This window comes from Onychostruthus taczanowskii, unplaced genomic scaffold (genome assembly GCF_017590055.1).
Source record: "Onychostruthus taczanowskii isolate IOZ18803 unplaced genomic scaffold, ASM1759005v1 scaffold9, whole genome shotgun sequence".
NCBI classification, from domain to species: Eukaryota; Metazoa; Chordata; class Aves; order Passeriformes; family Passeridae; genus Onychostruthus; species Onychostruthus taczanowskii.
This window is the reverse complement of record NW_024506993.1, coordinates 8,592,419-8,604,997: the sequence shown is the minus strand read 5'-3', so window position 1 is coordinate 8,604,997 and position 12,579 is coordinate 8,592,419. Positions and strand designations below refer to the sequence as shown.

General features: G+C 34.9%; 1 protein-coding gene across 1 annotated transcript in view; it reads right to left on the bottom strand.

Annotated features, from left to right (window-relative positions):
• CFAP20DC (CFAP20 domain containing) overlaps positions 1-12,579 on the bottom strand; it is a 63,292-nt gene that overhangs the window by 34,598 nt on the left and 16,115 nt on the right. The window contains exons 7-10 of the mRNA XM_041425997.1: positions 8,998-9,156; positions 5,210-5,346; positions 3,900-4,074; positions 3,247-3,393 (exon numbers count right to left, since the gene is read on the bottom strand). Coding sequence (XP_041281931.1) covers positions 3,247-3,393; positions 3,900-4,074; positions 5,210-5,346; positions 8,998-9,156 — 618 coding nt within the window. The remainder of the gene's footprint in view (positions 1-3,246; positions 3,394-3,899; positions 4,075-5,209; positions 5,347-8,997; positions 9,157-12,579) is intronic.

The following is a 12,579-nucleotide window of genomic DNA, read 5'->3' as shown; positions in this document are numbered from 1 at the left end:
CTATGACCTAACATGATTGGAAAACTCTGTCACACTAAAACAGTATTTTCAATTATTCAATTATTTATCCTGCAGGAATCTGGCCCATCAAGACTGAGATTGCTTTGAAAGTCTTAGAACCTGGAGATGCCTAGTTCACAACTCCAGAAAGTGCTATACAGAAATGACACAAAAATGTTACTTATCCCCAAACTTCAACTACACAATTCTTCAGGATGTGAAGAATCTTTTTCCCAGCTATTTTGGTTGCTAAATCTAAAATTATGCTTACCCTTTTTCCTAAGGCAAAAATATTAACATTTTTACTTGCTGCATTTTTCAAAACAAACAAAAATATTCAAAATTTACCTAGCTAAGAAACTTTTTGTATTTTTAATTATCTCAGCACTTTGAAGTCTTCTTTCCAGTCTGGCACCCACCCTTCCAGTTTAGTGTAGACACATTTTATTAGGTTTCCCTGTCAGTATCAAGACTAACACCAAAATACATAACATACACTCCTTCAGTATTCAGGAGGTCTTTTCTCCATGATAAAATTAGATTTGACATGTCTCATTCTGCCTTTGTGGTTTACAAATATGCACTAATAGCTCAGACCACTGTGAAGAGCCCTCTAGGGTATGGTTATACACTTAGTGTACAACCCACTTCAGGAGAATTCACTAATTCTTATGCACACAGAACTGGGAAAGAGTAGAGAGGAGTAGCTTATTTTTTTTGTCTACTGACTTGCAACAACCCACTTCCCACAATTCAATCTCATCTGTTCTATTCTCATTCTAGAATAACTTCCAGTGTAGTTGTTTAATTTGTAGAGGACAGATAAAATTGTTCTATTCTCATTCTAGAATAACTTCCAGTGCAGTTGTTGCTGTTTAATTTGTAGAGGACGGATAAAACTGTGTAATGAATTCTGAAGGAAACAATGTGATGAATCACTTGCTTTTTATGATTTTAAGTCAATTTTGAATGAAGTATCAAAACACGGAAAAGAAATCCTAGAGCAACAGTTTTTTCAAGGTTTTTGAAAACTTGAGGCAATTAGAGCCTTAAACTCCTGATTTCTAATCCTGGCTCTGCCTCAGATATCCAAAAATTTCTTACACCATTATAATGTCTTGCCCAGACCAAAAGGAGTTCAGAAATACAAAGAACTACTTTAAAATTATTACTATCTATATAATATTAACCTGGATATTCTGTCTTTTTAGTCTAAGCCATACTGTAAAGAACTACACTAATTTCCAGAGTTGTTGAAGAAATACACTTGAGTTAGGAATAAGTCAAACCCAAACATTCATTCGCATAGCACAGTCCTTATTCCTAATGAAATATCCAGGGGGCAGACAAAAAGGTCTGTATGATTTGAAGATGACATTTTATGCTGGTTACAGAGTTCAGCAACTTCTGTAACCTGTAGTCAGTGTAGCAGTCTTTCAACAGTCCACAAGTGAAAGATACAGTAAGTTTTGGACTAAACAAAATCCCATTACCTCTCTAACAAAAACTAGAATTTCTTTTTAACTCATAATTTCCATGTCAATTGTAATGAATAATTTGGAGTACATTCTGAGTAAAATATGCAAACTACTACGTAATCACAACATTGCAGCAAACAACATAAATGCAAGAATGATCACCTTAACATCTAATTAGCTCTTCTACACAGTCAGACTTATGCTAAAGCTTCTAATCACAGCCTAACATTATAATGAAGGCTTCAGCATTGAGTAAATAAGATTGGCATAAACAGTGTTCACTCATTTCATTTCTTCTCTCAGGTCAAGTTGATCCCACTTTGGAAGAGGTCCAGAACAAAGCCTAGAAGGGCACTTTGCTGATGGAGAAGTGGCTTATAGGAAGTTATTCAGAAAAAATAAATCCAGTACTAACGGATAAAGAAATCATTAAGTCATCTACATAAAATGAGAAAAGAAACAGAAATCTGCAGGCTGAGAGTGACAACAGTGACAAGCAATGAAAATACAGGGAAAAAATTTGTAGAACTGTACCTTATGAACTCACATAATGCATTCATCTGCCTGGTCACACAACTAAGATTATAAAGAAACAGTTTTTATTCATTGAAATTCTAACAACAAAAGAACAGAGTTTACACATATCCTTCTTCCTCAGTTCTCTGCCTCTGAATTTATGAGAGGGCATTTAGACAGGCCAGCCTACTGCTCTAAAGCTGTCTTTTCATATCATCTATATTTTCATAAAATAACAAGTGTGGATTAATTTTTTTTTCTTTTTATTTCTGGCACTAGATAGAGGTTTTGATGTTCTAGATGAAAAACAAGTTAAGGCAGTGGTTCCTGCCTCAGAGTTCTCAAAATTCAGATAAATAGGAAGGAATTAAAAAATTCTCCAGAAGAATTCTCTATTTGCTTGAACATCTTGGATCTCTTTCAGTCAAATTATGGGACCCATAACAGCAATTATGAATTACTGGAACTGCCAGAGTATATAATTACTTCTAAATATCCCCAAAGAATAAACACAAAGGAAATCACTCACAATATGAAGGAAAATCTCATTGGTCAATTTTGAGAACTTTTGAGTAGTCCCACCACTTTTCAAATTGGTAGCTATGACTTCTATTAAAAAGTAACACTAGTTTTTCATAGAGACAAGGGATACTTTTTCCCCATAATGCAATTCCCAGACTCATGCAAAGGAAGTTGATTGACAATGTATGACAAAAAAAAATCCACATTTTTTGGCAGAGAGGTGAGAAAGGGAAAAAACTCAAAACATAAGCTGAGGTATCTTGCTGTGAATAACAAAAGAAATAAATCACCACTGAACTCTATAAGAAAAACAACCCTTTCCCCCTCTTTCCCCCCCTTCCCCTCCCAATATTACATAGGTACTGTAGTTAATATTCTAAATTCTTATCTAGGACACATACAATTTCTTGTACATTTAATATTTGGAGTCTTCAGTGTTAAATTTATTAGGGATTTAAAGAATAAATTATTTTTAGTTCTTTTCCTTTAATCATGAGAGTATAGAATTTTTCTTTTGATATTCATTCACTGCTCTGGTACTCTGCTTAATCCTGCAAATCTTTATCAATGCTCAAAAGCAATTCTGTTGCAGGGTGCTTGATTTCCATAATCCCCCACAACACAGATGTTTATTTTTTATATGAACTGCTTTTGGGTCCTTTGAAATTTACAACAGTCCTTCAGACCACATAGAACTGAAATGTAAAATAACAGAAAATGAGTACCATACCACTGGTTATCTCCCATGTGGGTTTGGCTGCATTTTTTAGAGATAATCTTATATGACTGTCCTTGTCTGGTGATGGTACTTGTGGTGAGGTGAGCTGAAAATCTGCTTCTCCACTTACAGATGTTTTCTGAGTCTCAATTTCAGGGTCTGAAATGCAATGCAGAAATGAAATGCCTGTGAAGACTCATACAGTGTATATATGGGTCATCTAAACAGCATGGGAATCTTTCAGGGCAGCAGAACAGGGCAGCCACAAGGAAGGAAAAATTTAACACTAGGTATGGAAAAGGGCAAACCGTAGTAATTATAAAAAACAGGCTTGCAAAAGTTGCAAAACAATCAAGAAGCACTGCAGCAGCTCAGTTATTTTCACAGCATGAGGAAAGAGGAGCATGTGTATAAATTGTGGGTACTGCCAGCAGGTGATGATCCCTGGCTCAATCACTCACGATACAAATAGCTGCAGAGAGAATGAGCATTTATTCACCCTCATACAGGAGAATAAATCATGATTTAATGAATATGTCTTCAGTAATTAATTAAGTAGATAAAGGATTAGAAAAACAAAGAATTAAGTCCTAAATTCAAAGGCACAATCATGCAAAAATTTGGCACTTTGAAAAGTCTACATATTCATTGCTTTATGCTCTTACCATTTTGATATTCATTTGCAGTTGTTTGGAGACTACTTCTTTTGCCTCCTTGATCTAAAGTATCATTGCATGGCCAGAGTGGTAGCTCCAATCTCTCATTTTCTGGTATGGTTTCAGTTGGCATTCCTGAATTTTGAAGTTGGCATGATGTTTTGCTACCCAAGGTCTTTTTTACCTTGAAAGACATTATTTCTTGATGAAAGACAAAAATATAACAGCTTTCAAAATACTCAAAGGTAAAACACAGATTATGAATGACACTTGTTTAAAAAAACGTATATTTCCAGATCTTTTTTTGAAACACTATCTTTTCACAAAACCTTATGGTAGGCTCTATTCAGTGTGGTATCTTCAATCTTAACAGTCAAGTAGCAAGCAGAGGTTTTTTTTTCACTTAGCGGATGGAACAATGCAAAGAAAAGAGAAAAAAATTAGAATTCACTATAAGAATAAAAAGACTAAAACTTGTAGTTATTCTAGACCTCAAGAGTATTTTCTTCTTTGAAGAAAAAAATATCATTTTACATCCTGCCTTTCAAGTGACTTTCTACACAAGAGTTGGCTGGATCCCTTATTCTCGGTGTTCAACTGAAAACTAAAGTCCTGATCAGATTCCAAAAACCTGTATATTTGTTGCTGGCAGACTGGGATCAGGTGTTTTCCCTGGCATTGTAATTGACAGCATCACATAAGCTACTGTAAGGCTGACTACCAGAGCATCCTGAAATGTAATTTCTGCTCTGCATTATAGCTCTCATCATAAGGCAAAATATTTACACACACACACACAGAAATTTCAGCATCTAGGAAAAAAATTCAGAAAAGTAAGAATGATAAGAGTAATTTCAGTAGAAAGAGGCATCTTTATATCTGCTGCTGAATCAGCCTGTTTCATTTAAGTTTTGATATCTTCAGAAGTTTTGAAATTCTCCACTCTCTTGTGACTCAGTTGCAGTACTGAATCACTTCTTTGTTGTATTTAGAATCTCCCTGCAATTAGGGCCCACTGCCCTTGGCCTTTCAGAAGAGACCTGGCTTCTCTACAGCCCTGCATTCATTGAAAATAGGTACTAGATTTCCCCCTAGCTTTCTCTCCTGTGGGCTCATAACCCCATGCTCTGAGCTGGAGCCACCCATGCATTTTCCTTGCCCTCCCCTGGATGTTACAGCGTCTCTGGCACTGGAGGTCCATGACCTGTGACAGTTCTCTGGAGGCAGCCTCTGAAATAAACTGTAGTTATCTCCCCTTCTTATCAATATCTTCCTTTGCAAAAGGGCCAGTGGTGTCGTTGGAATGTAGCCCTTCTTACCTTTCCAGGTACCTTTGCATTGGTTCTTCTGTTTGAAGATGGAGGTGGCCCAAGGATCTTTGACCCAAATGCAATATGTGACACATCCTGAGTTTTGCCATTGCATATGTTGCCTTGGCCTCTATTACCCAAGATACCTAAGTTAAGAAAATTAGGAGTTAAAAAATTTACAGTACTTACAAACAGTAAGAAGTAGGGCTTTTTAAAAATAAATTAAAAGAAAATAATTATGAATACTAAACATATATTAGAGTTATGTTCCTTTAAGGTGCACTCCCTAGAAATATAGGAATAGCAAATGCACATTTTATAAAAGTGTGTCAACATATCAGCAAGAAACTTTTGGTCTATTATAGAGACATAATTCTAATCTTCTTGCTTTAAAGATTTATTTAAAAGTGGGTTATTTATAAACAACAACAACAAAAAAAAGGTTTGCAGGACTTCTTTAGAACTTCAATGAAAACCTAACTTCTGACAGGAAGAAAAAATAACTCTAATTAATAAATAACAGAATAAATAAATAATAACACAAAAAATGAAGGCAAGACTGCCAAGGTATCAGTCGCAGCTCAGAGAACTATTTACATGTACTCTGCTTTTTGAAATTACTGAATCTACTGTATTACCTGGGCTGAGCCCTAATATTGCAAATGCACTCTATTGCTGCTAAAATATTCTACCCTTTTCACTGTTGTTTTTTGTTTTATGTTTAAACTGTAGATTTATTTTTGTAAGTCTTTTAAAGCATGGAAATTGCCAACCAGTCTTCAAGACAAAAAGTAAATATGGAATTCAGGTGAATGTTCTCCAAAAAATTTAAAAAGGAAGGACAGTAAAATGGTTGCACATTAATTTTACCATCGAGGTTGTTGAGCTGCATGCAGTATCTATTTTCCTTTTATAATTCTCCAGTATTGTCAGTGGATTCTCCTTTCCAAAGTTGATAAAAATGGTATCTTCACATTAATTTATATTTAATATTTACAATGTCCAAAGATATTTTCTTGCTACAACTCGTATTAAATTGCTGTCTCACTTCAGAGATTTGACACCTTCATAAAGCAATAAAGTAGAAACAAAATATTCTGCCGATTCCCTTGAGCATTTTTCATAACCTTATTTCAAGATCAGCTTTATTTACAGTGTCATCAAGGAAATGAAAAACAGATCATACATTAGCCACCAATATCATCATTTACTGTACTAATAAGCACAGAAGAAGCTACTTACTGCCATTACCTGACTCTTTTCCTGATGTGACATTTGGTTGCTGTTAACAGCTGCCATTTCACAAGATCAGATGACCTGTCTTGGTTTAACATCAATTTCTTTTTTACTGGCTACCTTGGGATGTTGTTAGCTCCAATTAGAAAAGCTGATTTGCATTAAAATCTCTCTTAATGACCACATTAATTGACTGCAATTAATTACCTACATCTACACATAACAGTGTGTTGATGACATAATGAAATAATATGTGTAATTAAAAGTGGATGATACTAAAAATAATTTGGGCTTTTGATTATCAAATAAACAAAAAGTTTAGTGGATTAAAAGAAGATTTTCCAATTAAAAAGTACCTAAATATACCAAAGCTTCCAATTTCAAGCAGGCTAACTTCTGAAATTTAAAAAAACATGTCTGGAAGGACACATGCTGTGTTTATTAGGTGGGATTGAAGACCACGACTGCTTATGAATAATTTTACAATTCCAGATTTCCAATAATGAACATAAATACTCTATGTTTCTCTCTACTGCTGTTTTTTAATGATGATCTATCTCTTTACAAAATTGTTTTAAAGACATAATCAGTACTTTGAATCAAGACAATAAGGACTCTAAATATATTTGCCATGGTGAAATTCTGCTGTTGACTTTATTGAAGTTAGGATGCAATACAGAGTTTTAAACCAAAACAGCAGCTTTACTAAAAAGCTCTCAATTGTCTGACCCAAGTCTGTTTATGCAATTTCACATCTTGGCATTTGTATCTACAATTCAGTTTCTACTGATTCTTGGCTTACAGATCTTACTCAAGCAGACATGCCAACTTAAACATAAAAACACAGGAAAGGCTGCTCTAGAACAGGCCAATAATCTCTCTAACATTCAGTTCCAAAGGCCAAACCCAACACTTCAGAAATAGCACAAGATAATTCAGTATGGATTTTTGAAATCATCTGCCTTCAACACAGTTCTTAGTGTAAGGTTGGAAAAACTTGGAAGTACAAAATTGAATTTTCACATTTTTATTGCTGCTAAATACAACATTACTGTTACCTATATAAATTGGCAACTAATTTTGGAATCATATCAGTTTCTTTACCAGCCTCTTTTAGCCTCTTTTTTAATGATATTCTCTGTTAACATGGCATTTTCTTTTATGAGTTTTTAATTTTCAACTGCATCATCACATCAAATGATGTCTTGTTTTTGTGCCACAAGATAAGAAAAACAGCTTTTATTGAACATCCTTTGTATCACTGGTTACTTTTTAAATGCCCTTATGTAAATTTTTAATGTTTTCAGCATATCTTATGTGAGAGATTATCATTCATGCTGCTTCTCCCTGAATCACTTCTTGGTCTGTAAGATATTTTCTGAGATGGTTTAGCTGATAATGTATAAAGTATTTCAGATAATAATGCAAAAATGATTTAAAGGTTTGATACCTTTTTCATTTCCTATGAATTTGAATTTCCTGCTACTTAGTTTTTAAAATGTATTAAAATCTGAAAGTTCTACTGAGCTGTATCTATGGTGATGATAACCTTCCTGCCTTGAGTCATTTAATTTTGATCCTTTAAAGCTTAACTGTAGTTACCATTCCTCCCCAATGTAGAATCCTCTGCATTTAGCAAAGCTAGATTTTATGTGATATCATATTCCACATTTACCCCATACAGTGGTCCCTAGACCATAATTTTTCAACACAGTGGCCACAAGACATAAAACCAGTAAACTGAAAACCTTGTTTTGAAAAGTGTGATATTTCCTGCACGTTACCTGCTTTGTTTTTCAGGAAAAAGTAAATATGGGATTGCCCATCTCACAAGCTTAAAACTTTCTGAAGCCCACTCTTTATTAAACCAGTATCTGTATCATAACAAAATTTTGCTCCCCTGTTATTCACTTCTCTGTTGAGATTATTAATAATTATGATAAACAATACAGAGACTAGAACAAAAACCTTTTAGGTCTCCTGCTGTTAGCCTTCAGCTGTAACAATAATTTTAAATTTAATCTTTTCTTTGTTTTCTCTTAGCTTTTATCCACGTCAATAGCTTGTATTGTAGCACACAACTGCCCAGCTTCTTTAGTAAATCAATGCAATGCTGCCAAAGTCTAAATTATATGGTTTGTTATTCTGTAGCTAAAAGAAACATTCAAATAAGACAAGACACCAATAAGAAAAGATTTCGCTTTTCAGAGTATAAGCTGAGGACCCTGCATGCTCATATTGCCAGCAAAGTTTCTTTGATGTGAACATACTTTAAAAAGAAGTGTAACAACTTCACTGCAAAATGCTTCAATGAACATTCATATGACATCTCAAATATTGTTATAAATCTTATGCTTGAATTAGAACTGTTCAGGCTCCACACAGATCTCAAACTATAGAACAGACATGTGTCCATGTGCCTGAGGCACTACAGCGTGCAGGAGTTGTCATGTTTCATTTTAAGACATTGGAACTCCTAACATGGACATTTACAAAACAATTAATTCTTTCTACACATACTCTAGGGATTGTATTCACAGTATTTTAATACAACAGAATACCTGTTTCTTGCACCTCATTTTCCCTACATTTTATTTTTGGCTTGTGAATTTCATTTAGATCCAGCACTTGTGTAACTTGTGGGACATCAGAATTGAGCTGGCAGGTTAGAGGAATATCATCTGAGGCCTCATATGGCCCAGGTGAAACAATGCATGTACCTAGAATAAAAAAAAACATGGTCTTTACTTCATGACACTATGGAATTCAATTTGACTTATATTATTTGGTAGATTACATATACTTTAGTTCACATGGCTATAAAAGCTAAATAGGTTATGGTAATTTAAAAAAATTTGCTGCCATTGGTTATTGCAAATTTTAAAATGATGTTGTGTATACTTTTAGGCCAAACATTTTGAATACAGTTATAGAAATATTCACTAATGGCTGGAATAGCGATGGAAAATCAACTTTGAAATGTCCAGAGAGCAAACAAAACAATAATGAAATACATTTTGTTAATTTTATTACTACTCAGCTTTAATTGTAACACTGACACACTGATTTTCAGATAAAATGAACAGCTAAATATGGTATTCCTGTCTGTGGGACTGAAGTAGCAAAGAAGTCCCATATATGCAAATAAAGAATTTAACAAGCTTTAGTTCCAAACTTTGGACTCCATTATACTTTCATGATAAACTAAAAAGCTGTCAACCTATGTATTCTTGTGACACCAGGCACTAGTAGAATGTGAGCTGATTATCTCTGCTTTCCCTTTGATAACCAGTATAGATTGAGTTTATGAAAGCTGCTCTCTGCAAAGAAAGGAATCCATGTCAGAACCATTCCTGATGTTACAACACAAGTTCATTGCAAATTTTAGAATACTTGAATATAATAAGCAAATGAATTAGCCTATTTTCCAAGGAAAAGAAGAGGAAAACACAACCTGAAGCCCAAACATGAATAAGGGATCAAGTATTAAGACTTTAATAAGAAAATCAAATGTCCCATGCTGTATTTCAGTACAGGACATATTTTTTTCAATGTGTTTGTTTTTTATTTTTTTTTTTTTTTTTTTTTTTTTTTTTTAATTTTTTTTGCCAAGCCAGTACATTATTTATCACTGTTGGGCAATACTTAGTGATAAAAACCCATACATAAGTTCTGCATCACTATGGAAACAAGAAACTAGGTATAGGTTATACTTGTATGCTTCAGTGTCATGAGACAGGAAAGGTGAAGTATTTCCTCTTCTATCTCAATGATCTCATACAGAAATAATTTCTTCATATATGTGGTTTCTCCTTTGCATTTACTGTCATTTTAAAAATTCAAAACATACTGTATACTTGCTACTTGAAAAGAGTAACACACTCATTGCATCTTGAAGTCAGTACTTCCATCACACCAAGAGTTTGAAGCAAAGAACTCGACCCTTGTCCTGATTTCTGCTGGGAAAGATTTAATTTTCGTCCCAGTAGCTGGTAGAGGGCTGTGTGTTGGATCTGGCATGTGACCAGAGCTGATGACACACTGGTGTGTGAGTTGATGTTCAGCTCCCCAAGCTGCCCTGTCAGGGAGCAGATGGCAGAGGGGCACAAGAAGCTGGGAGGGACACAGGCAGGACAGTTGACCCCAACTGACCCAAGGGATATTCCAGACCACATGGCAGTGTGCTCAACATATCAACTAGAGGGAAAGCTCACTGGGGGAGCTGCTGGTGGTAAACAAATCATGCAAATAAAATACAATTGTCCTTCTTGGGGTTTATTTATCTTTTTTTTTTCCCCTTGTCATTACAGTTTAGCATTATTAAGGTGTTCTTATCTCAACCCATACATTTTCCTACTTTTACCCCTTCTGATTCTTTCCCCCATCCCACTGAGGGGAGTGGCTGTGTGCTGCTTAATTGCTGGCCAAGGTTAAAGCACAACTCTCAATACAAGTTGCTATGCCACTGCATTCAGTGGGGCTCAACTAACTGGTCCAGTTATTCTGAGAGGGGAAAAAGTTTTATCAAAGAGTAATTGTTATCTGAAACTTAATTAATAATAATAAAAAATTTTACTATTGTTTTTTCTTTAATTGGGTATGAACATAGAATCATTTAAATTCAGCCAAACCTTCAGCTGCAATGGAAATTTAAGATGGGTCTAGAGGAGTTTAGAGGAGTAGCTGAGGGAACAGGGGTTGCTCAGCATGGAGGGAGACCTTGTAGAGAGGTAGGTGTTGGTGTCTTCTCCCAGGTAACAAGTACCAACATGAGAGGAAATAGCCCCAAGTTGTGCCAGAGGATATTTAGACTGGATATTAGGAAGACTTTCTTCATCAAAAGGGTTCTCAAGCCCTGGAACAGGCTGCCCAGGGTGGTGGAGTCACCATTCCTGGTGCTATTTAAAAGCCATGTGGGTGGGGTTCTTAGGGACATGGCTTAGTGGTGGCCTTGGCAGTGCTGGCTTATCTGTTGGACTCAAAATACCTTAAAAGTATTTTCCAACCTAACCAATTCCATGATTCTGATTCTATGAGTTGCCTAGATAAGGAAATTCAAAAGCACACAGAAATTACTAATGCCCACCAGCTGTGTAATAATCATAGAATTGATAATGAAGTAATTAAAAGTGTAATATTTTAGTATGCTTACAGTTTATTAAAGCTGTTGGCTCATTATGTTAGCTGCATTTTAGAATTTTGGAACTCATTTAGAATATTTAAGCACATTTCAGAAGCTGTTTAGAATGGAAGGGAAAAAAAATGCACCAATGGAATTAAATTAAATTAATGCCAGTGAGAGCTTGAACTGCAGTTTCCTGCTGAGAATTTACCATATTTTCTCTGTAGACATTTTTTAATTAATATTTTTTCCAGTCTTACCAACAAAAAATCAGAAGAGTAATCACAAGGTTTGCCTACTCTCCCCTATTGGTTGGTTGTTTCCAAATGGAAGATACATTTTGCTACACTTACAATACTGTTAACTACAACTCCTTCTGAAACCAGAAACGTTTTTCAGGTGAGTTCCTTAAAAGCCTGAAAATGAAAATTTGAATGAAATAGAAGCTGAGTTATTCCTAGGAGTGCCTTTAAAATAAGAAAGTGCCAGCTGTGCTTTTGAAATTTCTCCTGTATTACTGCAAATACCAGTGAGGAATGAAGTTCTCCCCTTGGAAAATGATGATTCAGGATTATGATGCGAGTCTGGAGACTGGTAAATTTGACCAGTATTCTCATCTATTACAAAAAAACCCTGTTGTTTTTCAGCTCACCACCAATATTACTTACAATAAACAAGGCCACATTAGGATAACTGGACATGATCTGAGGTGTTTATTATAGTTTCATAGCTCTGTTTCATATAATGTTTTGTTACAATTTTGTCTGCATTATTTCAGAAAGAAATCTTTCATCAGCTGCTAACATCCAAAATTAAGAAAGCAAACAGCTGCTGTTTTCAGTATCTTTTCTCTCAGATACTATGTTCCTGGCCAAAATATGATTTCTATCAGCATAAGATACCCCCATTAAAACAAGCTCTCTACTTGATAAATCTTGCCAGAATTTTTTCAATAAAATACTTCTAAGGAATTCAGTGTTTAAAACACAGGAGTACACACATATTTAATTAGTTGCCCTAA